This window comes from Chiloscyllium plagiosum, chromosome 27, assembly GCF_004010195.1.
Source record: "Chiloscyllium plagiosum isolate BGI_BamShark_2017 chromosome 27, ASM401019v2, whole genome shotgun sequence".
Taxonomy (NCBI): domain Eukaryota; kingdom Metazoa; phylum Chordata; class Chondrichthyes; order Orectolobiformes; family Hemiscylliidae; genus Chiloscyllium; species Chiloscyllium plagiosum.
Genome location: NC_057736.1, coordinates 18,029,059 through 18,039,504, shown reverse-complemented (window position 1 = coordinate 18,039,504; position 10,446 = coordinate 18,029,059). Strand labels below are relative to the sequence as shown.

At 39.3% G+C, this 10,446-nt stretch overlaps 2 protein-coding genes across 6 annotated transcripts in view; one reads left to right on the top strand and one right to left on the bottom strand.

The window, feature by feature from the left end:
- The window catches only part of LOC122563611, a 37,750-nt gene that overhangs the window by 21,962 nt on the left and 5,342 nt on the right, over window positions 1-10,446 (bottom strand). For 2 of the 3 annotated variants that reach the window (XM_043717564.1, XM_043717565.1), the window contains one exon: window positions 7,734-8,029. In XM_043717564.1, the coding sequence (XP_043573499.1) occupies window positions 7,734-7,746 (13 nt within the window). In that variant the 5' untranslated portion in view covers window positions 7,747-8,029. Of the gene's footprint in view, window positions 1-7,733; window positions 8,030-8,518; window positions 8,548-10,446 lie in introns of those variants that run through there. The other variant, XM_043717566.1, reaches the window with a different exon arrangement.
- LOC122563612 overlaps window positions 7,350-10,446 on the top strand; it is an 18,937-nt gene continuing 15,840 nt past the window's right edge. The window contains exon 1 of one of the 3 annotated variants that reach the window (XM_043717568.1): window positions 7,350-7,521. In XM_043717568.1, the coding sequence (XP_043573503.1) occupies window positions 7,458-7,521 (64 nt within the window). In that variant the 5' untranslated portion in view covers window positions 7,350-7,457. The remainder of the gene's footprint in view (window positions 7,522-10,446) is intronic. The other 2 variants (XM_043717570.1, XM_043717567.1) reach the window with 2 other exon arrangements.

Below are 10,446 nucleotides of genomic sequence, written 5' to 3'. Positions count from 1 at the left end.
TGCTCCGGTTTCCTCCCACAGTCCAAAGATGTGCAGGTCAGGTGAATTGGCCATGCTAAATTGCCCATAGTGTTAGGTAAGGGGTAAAGGTAGGGGTATGGGTGGGTTGCGCTTCGGCGGGGCGGTGTGGACGTGTTGGGCCGAAGGGCCTGTTTCCACACTGTAAGTAATCTAATCTAATCTTTTACCAGAAATATTAGCTTTAAGTGCTGCGATACCTTTATTTAGACTATGCTTACTCTGAGGCTCTGAGAATTCTGTGAGAGTCAATAATTCCTTCTTTTGAGCTGATGTTTGTTAACTTGGCAGTTTGCTCTCTTCTGATTTTCCAAATGCCCCCCACTTTACACCCTTGATTACCTATCAATGTTTTTCCAATCGGATTGATCCTCCGTTGTCAAAACCATCAGATTTAAATTTGAAAGATTTTTATTATGTAAGCGCTTAGTTCAAATTAGAATTAGAATTCCTACAGCATGGAAACAGCCTTTCGGTCCAAGTCCACACTGACCCTCTGAAGAGTATCCTAACCAGACCCATTATCCTACAGGTCCCTTGATTAATGTACCTAACCTACATATTCCAGAACACTCTGGGCAACTTAGCTTGACCAATTCACCTAACCTGCACATCCCCAGAGGAAACTGGAGCACATGGAGGAAAGCCATGCAGACATGGAGAGAATGTGCAAACTTCACACAGTCACCAGAGGCTGGAATTGAACTCTGGTCCCTGGTGCTGTGAGGCAGTAGTGCTAACCATTGAGCCACCATGCCACCCCAAATAGAGTTTATCATCAAAATTGTTTGAGACCTCCCAAAATAGAATCACTTCAAAACAGCACAGAACCTTGTACATACCATGTCAGAGGCAGCAGAATTAGAAGGCTAGGATCTGGCATAGGTACCAGTTTGGTTATTTTTAGCCAGATTCAGCTAAATTTATTACTTCCTCCAACCAAAGAAGAAATTTGATGGGTCACCAGGAAAATGGGTTTTATTTGTCCATCATCCAGTGCTAACTTCAAATTTGCATGGTGCAATAAATAGCAAGTAGCCTGCATAGTACTTTTGAGTTACTATATGCTTTTGAGAGAATTACCACCAAGAGCCATTCCACCACTCAGGTGAAAAGTCTGCCAGTCAAGGTGAAGAATATTGGCATATTACAAATACTATAAATTTGAAGAAACTTCATAGAGATGTTATAAATCAGTTTCATGCCACGTATATTAAGAATGGGGCCAGATGACCAAATGTTTGGTCCAAATAAAAGGGAGGTGATGAGATTAAGGTACTCTAGGCCTAGGCAACTGAAGCTGCAGCTATCAATGATGGAGTGATTTTTAAATCAGATGTACAAGATAAGAGAGAGGGAGAGATAAGGCCATGGAATTGAAAACTAAGATGAAAATACTATTGGATGGGACTGTTCTCACTTATTTCAAATTAGTTGGCTAAATTCAAGCTGGTTGTCTTGATAACAAAACAAACCTGTGGCTTGGACTGCTAACCGTACAAACCTTTGATACAAATGTTTCACTTCAGGTGCTCTGTGCACCTGCAAACCTACAGACATCCTTTTGAATCGCTAAACATAGAAAAGCACATCATCTTTTAAAGGGACTACACACTGCCTTTCTCCCCTATCACTTTACAGACATGAATATTTTACACATTAAATTCTAACTTCCTGTCTTCCAATCCACAAACACTCTACCCAACTTCACAACACTTTTTTTTCCTATTTCTTGTTTTTAAATTCTTAAAAGATTCATCGAACTGTTTGTATCCAACTCTAAATGGCCAGTTATCAATGGAGCCTATAAACTATTTCACCATAATGCACCATTAAAGACAATGTTATGCTCATCCATCTCTACTTAAGCATCATTGCCTGGGTCAGGAATGAGGATCCTGTTTGATTTCCATCTCTCCCTAATCCAGGGATACAACGCACAACTCCTGTTATTTGCTTACCTAAATGAGAGCAGTTAATTCAGCATCGACTTTTGTTTCATCTTTATTTTAATTCTGTCCCATTTATTTTCTACTTTTTCCCATGAATATTTCTTCAGGATTGTTTTGTTATCATTATGATATCAACACTGGGACAAAACACCTTGGTGGATCCAGCATTGGTGTAAAGTACAGTCATCATAGGGCTACTTTTTCATTAGCGAGAGAGATGACTGGCAGTGGTTTAACCTGAGGGTCACAACGTTTTAGGCACGGTGCAAGGTTGAGAAGGAGAGCCTTCTTGGGAACCTTAAACAGTGTAGGAATTGAATCTACACTGTTGGCATCACACTGCTTTGCAAATCAACCATCCAGCCAACTGAACTAATGTACATTATGGGCCATGTGCAGAAAATAACATCTCTCTATTTTGACCAACAATTTACACTGTGATACTGTAAATTAATAACTGTTTATTGAAAGAAGCAGCAATAAGTCTGCCTGGAATAAACTATTGAAAGGCAAGGACAAACTGTTATACTGGAATTGAAAGCAATGAACTATGCCTGGGCAAAGGAATCAAAGCTACCTGAATAAAACAGTTTTGACATCTGCCTGATAACTGGCTGCCTTATGCCACAAGGATAAATGATTGTTCTGTGGAAGAATGTAAGGAGTTAATTACATGAAAGCTCTGTCTTCAAACAGCCAAGCCAATGACAAATGCAACAATGAACAAAGAAGTTACTCCTGATAAGAAGGCAAGGTGCAATATTTTGGATGAAAGAATCTAAAAGATCATCAATAACTACCCCATAGATCTGAAGGATGAGAAATTGTACAAGACTGGACAGCAGAACATTGAAGAACAACACTGGACAACGAGTAAACTCTGGACATAGAGAGATGTTAGGAATCGTAGCTAAATTCCACATTAATCAGGTAATAGCCAAGTTGAGTTGTAAAGCTTAACTTGCTTACTTGAGGGGTTTTATTTTGCACATAGTTTCATATTGCCACACGCAATAAAATTTAAATTAATGTTTCAGTATTTGATTGTGTGAGATTTCTTAATAAATAGCTGAATTAAAGTGGTGATTTACCTACAAAAGCCTTAAATCTATGCATCACTCCATGTTGTAAAAGTGATGGCTCTGAAGGCGTTAACATTTATGTTGCATGGACATTATAATGTCACACGGTCTTTGGATGGAAGCAGCTGAGGTCTGTTGTTATGCACAGCCATTGATGGTCCAAAGTAATTATGCCCAACAAGTTAATATAAACTGCACCTACTGTTACTATGCAATTGACTACCTTATCATGCCAGACAAGTACATCTGTTTAGACTTGCCAGTGGTCTAATTGATAATTAGACAGGCCTTAAACTCAGCAGAGAGAAAGGAGGAGTGGTGGTAGCAAACTATTCCCTGTTAATTCAAAAGTTAAAGCATTTTTAAAAATTACCAACATCCAAGTAGAAAAATAGGCAACACCTTGCCCTTGAATTTGAGACGTGGATGTGCTGGTGTTGGACTGGGGTGGACAAAATTAAAAATCACACAACACCAGCTTATAGTCCAACAGTTTTATTTAAAAGTACAAGCTTTCGGAGTGCTTGTCTGTCCTCTGCATTGGGAGGGATTTGCCGATCAGTTTTTATTCCCTATCAACTTGATGCCTGAAATGTACCATTGCTCATGTTTATAATCCCAGAACTAACAAGCCTCAGACATTTTTCAATTTGAGCGAAAATATTAAGAAATTACGTTTGGAAAGTTAAAATCCCCTATTATTATAACCCTATTACTCCTACAGCTACCTGCAATCTCCTTACATATTTGTTTCTCATTTTCCCGCTGAGTATTGGGGGCCTATAGGATAATCCCATCAAGATGATTATCCCCTTCTTATTTCACAGTTCCACTCACATAGCTTTACTGGATGATCCACAGGAATATTCTAAGTGCTACTATGATGTTTTCCTTAATCAAAACCACCACTCCCCTCCTCTATTGCCTCCCCTTCTATACTTCCTATATATACCATCCCAGAATATTGAGGTGCCAGACCTGTCTCTCCCTCCGCCATGTTTCCACAATTGGTGTGTTATCCCAGTCTCATAGAATCACAGAAAATCTACAATGTGGCCAAATAATCCACACCAACCCTCCGAATAGCATCCCAGCTAGATCACCTGCCTACCCTATCCCTGCAACCCTGTACTTCCCAAGACTAATTCACCTAGATTACACATCCCTGGACACTGGGCAATTTAGCATGGCCAATCCACCTATCCGTAGTACCATCCATTCCCTGAGTTCTTCTGCTTCAGCTCTCAGGGCTCTTGCATTGAAATAAATGCAGTTTAATTCATCAGTCTTACCTCGTTATATGCTGTGCTCTGTAAGTGTTGCTGTTTCTCCAATCTTCTGTCATGCACCTTTATCGACTGGAAATTTACATAAACCTTTAGACTACGAGCTATATTTTCCTGATTAATTGCCAGTTCTTTCCACAATTGAGGACAATATTATATGCATTATTGCTGAATTTCTAATCTTAGGATTTTGACCTATTATAAAATAAAATCTGTGACTCATGCATGAGTAATGAGATGTCTTGCTGAGGCCTCTGGAAATGGTTCTTCTTCTGTTTCTGCTAATGTGTGATCTGTTTAAATTTCCATTACCTTTTGGTCCTGACCAGAGGAGAACAAAACCCTGTTTGGTGGTTTATTAATGCCTTGTGGTGCTTTCAAAAACAGGAAACATTTGACCAATTTAGTTCACTCCACCTACACACTGTGCAGTTCATGGGCTCTGTGCTGGTGTCTGTTAGATGTGCATTCACTCCTAAATATTCAGTGCATGTATCAGTTGGCTTACACTTTTGCAACAACGCTAAGTACACAGAGAGTAAAAACAACTTATATTTATCCAGTGTGATCAATCCCAAAGCACTGAATTACAATAGAAAGTAGTCAGCCATGTTTTGGAGTTTAGAAGATTGAGGGGAAATCTAACAGAAACTTACAAGATAATACATGGCTTGGAAAGGGTGGACACTAGGAAATTGTTTTCGTAATGCGAGGAGACTAGGATCCGTGGACACAGCCTTAGAATTAGAGGGGGTAAATTCAGAACAGAAATGCGGAGACATTTCTTCAGCCAGAGAGTGTGGGCCTGTGGAATTCATTGCCGCAGAGTGCAGTGGAGGCCGGGACGCTAAATGTCTTCAAGGCAGAGATTGATAAATTCTTGATGTCACAAGGAATTAAGGGCTACGGGGAGAATGCGGGTAAGTCGAGTTGAAATGCCCATCAGCCATGATTGAATGGCGGAGTGGGCTCGATGGGCTGAATGGCTTTACTTCCACTCCTATGTCTTATGGTCTTATGGTCTTATGTTACCAAAAGCTTTGTCAAAGTAGTAGGTGTTAAGGAGTATTTTAAAGAGGGGGGAAACAGACATTTAAGAATGAATCCTAGAGTTAAGGCCTTGGGTAGCTGAAGGTACAGCTGCCAACTGTACCTAATTAAAATCAAGGGCAAGAAGGTCAAATTGGAGAAGAGAAAGAAGGTTGTTTTAGCTGTTAGTGAGCATAAAAGAGAAGCAGAAATTACTTTGTTCCGATTGACTGCGGTAAGCTGGATAAAATTCCAGTTAAAGTGAAAATACTGCAGATACAGGAAATCTGAAACTAACACAGAGAATGCTGGAGACACTCAGCAGGTCTGACAGCCTCTGTGTAGAGAGACACAGAGTAAATGTTGTGAGTCCAGTAATACTCTTTAGAACTATCCTGAACACACTCTATAACTGATATTCAATAGCCCTCTGGGATCCAGCAATGAGGTGATGGCCTAATGATACTATCACTGGGCTTTTTATCCAGAAATCGAGATAATGTCCTGGGGATCCGGGTTTGAATACTGCCGCAGCAGAATTCAATAAAACTCCAGAACAAAGAGTCTAATGAAGACAATGAATCGATTATTAGGAAAGCCCACCTGGTTAGGGTGGCACAGTGGTTAACACTGCTGCCTCAAATAAATAATTACTCTGCTAGACAAATTTGGCTTCAGTGAGAAGATTCGCAAAGTTAACAACAAGGAAAGACACAGGAAGTTTAGCCAATGCATTTTGGATTAAGGTATTTATGGAGCCTCCTCACCCAGTGAGTTATTTAATTGCCCATCACCATTCACAGTTGGCTGTGGCAGGCATGCAGAGTTTAGCTCTAAGGTGTAAATAGTTGTGAACTTTGGAATGTGCCACTGTGTGTAACATTCTGATATAGACAGGTCTTTGCACAAGAAGGTCAGCAAGTGCAGACCAAAGAACAGCTTTCACCGAGTTAATGATCCTCTAGCAAGAGTTGATGTTTGTCTCAACGTGATCCTTATGAACTGTAGAGAAGAGAGTCCTACATAACTAAGGCCCCCATTGAATTTTGATGAAGATCACTTTATCTTGCTGGCAGTATCTAAAGACATTTGACATTAGTAAGTCTTAAAGTGAATCAAATGGCAGCTTATTGATCAATGGAAGAATTCCTACAGGGAACAGCACCCAGAGATTGCTCCAATTCGACAATTCAGTAGATCTCGAAAAGATTTAGACCATTCTTGTAACATTACTTCATGGCCAACAATTATCATGAATTTACACTTTTCTATTTAGACTTTTATAGCAATTTAAAAATAAACCACTACTGACAATCTATAATTTTCCTTCGCCTTGCACAGGATATCTGGTCTGCATCACTAGCTCTGACCTTCTCAACATTCCATTTTTATCTTTTGGATATATTTTTATCAATAATGGTAATTTGTCAAAAATATTGCACTGTCCTAGTCTATGTGACTATATACTTTGTCAATGAATTTGAAACTACCCCCCTGACTTTACCACTTTTGCGCTTACAGCAGTGTCTGGTGGTCTCAGGACCCATGCTCTAATTAGTCTGTTAGTCCTGATTCATTTCTGCAAAGTTAGCCAAACTAAGACATTATGTAATCTCATGCATCTACATAGCTTTGTGCATTAATGCCTTCAATGTGTCTTCAAGCCTCTTTGTTCAATCGAGCTACTTATTCCATAGAGGTTTTTTACAGCCTTCTCAGTTTGTCCTGTCAGCTGTAAAGACTAGGTTCAAGTCCCACTTGCTCCAGAGGTATATAATAATAACTGAACAGGTTGAATAGGAAAATATCGTGTACTTCCAGTGCTCTTTGTTCCAGCAGAATCACTAGGGAAGTGAACTGTGGAGCAATGTAAGTAGGGAATAAAAAAATACATATTTGCCAGCTACCAGTTGTGTTGGTTTAAAAAGTATTGACAGAGAAATGAATGGCTGCTGGCTGAGAAGTTGGCTGGTCACTTTTCATTTTTGAGTTCACAGTGACTGATAGCTGAAGCCACACTAAGCTGTGGTTTCTCTTTCTTCAGATAGCAGTGAGAACCCCGTGTTAGATTGTGCAATTTACTCAGAACCATGTGGTTCAGCATATTGCAGCAGGTTTGTCTTCAATGTCTCCTGATAATCTCACTAATACAAGGTAGGACTGATGAATAACTTACTTAAAATATAAAGTTTCCTTTTTAAACTTAATGTTTTAAAATTATTTTTGAATTGTAGTGTCTGCAAATGATAGTGTATAAATGACACATCAGATCTAATGAGAAATTTTGACAGTACCAAGCTTACAATTTTAAGAATTAATAATGATAGGTTTAAATGTGGGAATGTTTAGAATCCTAATTCCCTTACTTGATTGGCTCATTAGACCGGGAGAGCAACCTTGGAAAAGGTTTCTTCAAAGACAGGCTCTTTACTATTTTAAAGAGTAAATTTATGACCTTTACAATGACGATGGAAGTGTCCACAATTTTAACGCTGTTAAAATTTGTAACTTATTTCCTATTTTTGCCATTGATTTGATCAGTTGTGCTGGGATAAGATTTTTTTTTCCCTCTGATTGTTCTTTTTTTCTCCTCCTGATGGTGATGATCACTTCTGGCTCCAGAGAGCAATCTTTCCACAGTATTGCAGCCTTAGATGGAGCACTGTAAACAAATAGTTAGAGAGGGTAAGAGAGGAGAGCAAAAAAGCAAACTGAATTTAGTCATGTTCTCATTCAAATCCTTCCTTTAAAATTGTATTGCTGATAGAAATGTAGAAAAACAGCGGACATTTACATTTAGAGTTTAAATGGCTGAAGCTGATCATTGTGTTGGGAATAGTAGCGTGTATCATTGTGGTATCTCCTTTGCATTTGTGGATTGGACATTGACCCATTAGCTATCATGGCCTATTGTGAGTAACCACAATCACAAACTGGGAGGCGATGTCCTTGTGGACAGTTAATCTAGAAATCCAAGTAATGTTCTAGGGACTGGGGTTTGAATCTCAACATTACAGATGGTAGAATTTGAATTCAATAAAATCTGAATTTAAGAGGCTGGAATTAATGATGACCTTGAATCCATTGCCAATTGCTGGAAAGCCCATCTGATTCACAAATGTCATTTAGGGAGGGTAACTGCCATTCTTACCGCGTCTGGCCTATATGTGACTCCAGACCCATAGCAACATCATTGACTCTTAACCGCTCTCTGGGCAATTTGGGATGGGCAATAAATGCTCGTCTATCCAGCAAAACCCTCATCCTATGAATAAAACAAAATTAAAGATTTTTAGTTTTTAATCTGCTGCAAGTTTTCTGGATGTAATTTAGGATTACCCATAAATACTGTAGAAAATCCAAACCAAGGTTCTTTTGTATCCAATCTTTCATGAGACGATTATCTATGATTTCCTGTGAACTGTCCAAACTTCATCAGGCTTGAAGTTGTATTGTTAACGTTGAGAGTTTAGGTCTCAAAGAGCGCTTCGAGTGGTGTTAAGCAGCAATCTATTAATATCAGGCATTGTTGGTTTCTTCGTGGATGAAAAGAAATTTCTTTTCTTTTATTCACTGAACTACCAGGAGTAGCTTCTTGCAGTTAATGGATGGGAGTGTATTTTTTAATACAACAGGCAGTAAGGATATTGAGGTTGACGTAAGGGTCTCATTGACACACCACACTGCAATATAAAGGTGAACATCAAAATCTCAAGTGTCACCAATTCTAGTTCAAGCCTGTGCACGGTGATTCATTGAAGACTATATAAGGGCCATTGCTGATTTCCATAAGACAGCTCTAAAATTATGAAGAGATTTGGTGAATATGAAATATGTTTTCAACTGTTAGATGAATTTAGAATAAGGATACATAAATATGAGAGAAGTACAGAGTCATCAAATATGAAGAATGTGTGGTGAAACTGTGAAACAAACCATCCTGGGGTGTGTGTGGATTACAGGGTATTTGATCCATTTAAGAGGAGAATTAATACAGACATGAGAAGATAATACAGGAATGGGACAGGTTTGGGATGAGGAGTTGGAATGTGAGAAGATTTATGTGGTGGTTGAATGTCACGATTCTCAGCCACATTATGTAACCTTACTTCAATTTAGGAGGTTTAATATGAAAGGACATTTCTTGATGATTCTGAGATAGGCATGCTGAAAAGCTGATTGGGTCAGGAAAGAAAGATTTACTCAACAGGTTTTAAAAGGGGAGAGAAAGTAATGGACTGACTTCAGGAGATATCAGAAATTAAACCCAATTTGTTGAAGACTAGGCTAGAACAGTGAGCAAAGGTCAGGAGGGACTGCATAAAAAGCCAGAGTCAGAGGAATGCAATATTGACCAAGATATGGGGCAGGATGTTGGACAAGGATATGCAGGAATTTATAATTAGAGATTGAGCAAGTTCTAAAACTTTTAATCAAGTTATGTTCCCAACTCACTGAATTTAAAAGTTGCAATTTTTAACAATCATTTGTACGAGGTGGAACTGACAAATTTAACTGCATTTACTTCAATGCAAGAGGCCTGGCAGATGAACTTAGGACATGGTTAGGAACATAGGACTGGGATATCATAGCAATTACAGAAACTTTACTCAGGAATGGACAGGCTTCCTATCAGAAAGATGTTGTGAAACTTGAAAGGGTTCAGAAAAGATTTACAAGGATATTGCCAGGGTTGGAGGATTTGAGCTATAGGGAGAGGCTGAACAGGCTGGGGCTGTTTTCCCTGGAGGATCGAAGGCTAAGGGATGACCTTATAGAAGTTTACAAAATTATGAGGGGCATGGAAAGGTTAAATCGGCAAAGTCTTTTCCCTGGGGTGGGGGGAGTCCGGAAAGGAGGGCATAGGTTTAGGGTGAGAGGGGGAAGATATAAAAGAGACCTAAGGGGCAACTTTTTCACACATAGGGTGAATGAGCTGCCAGAGGAAGTGGTGGAGGCTGGTACAATTGCAACATTTAAGAGGCATTTGGATGGGTATTTAAATAGGAAGGGTTTGGAGGGATATGGGCTGGGTGCTGGCAGGTGAGACTAGATTGGGTTGGGATATCTGGTCGGCAT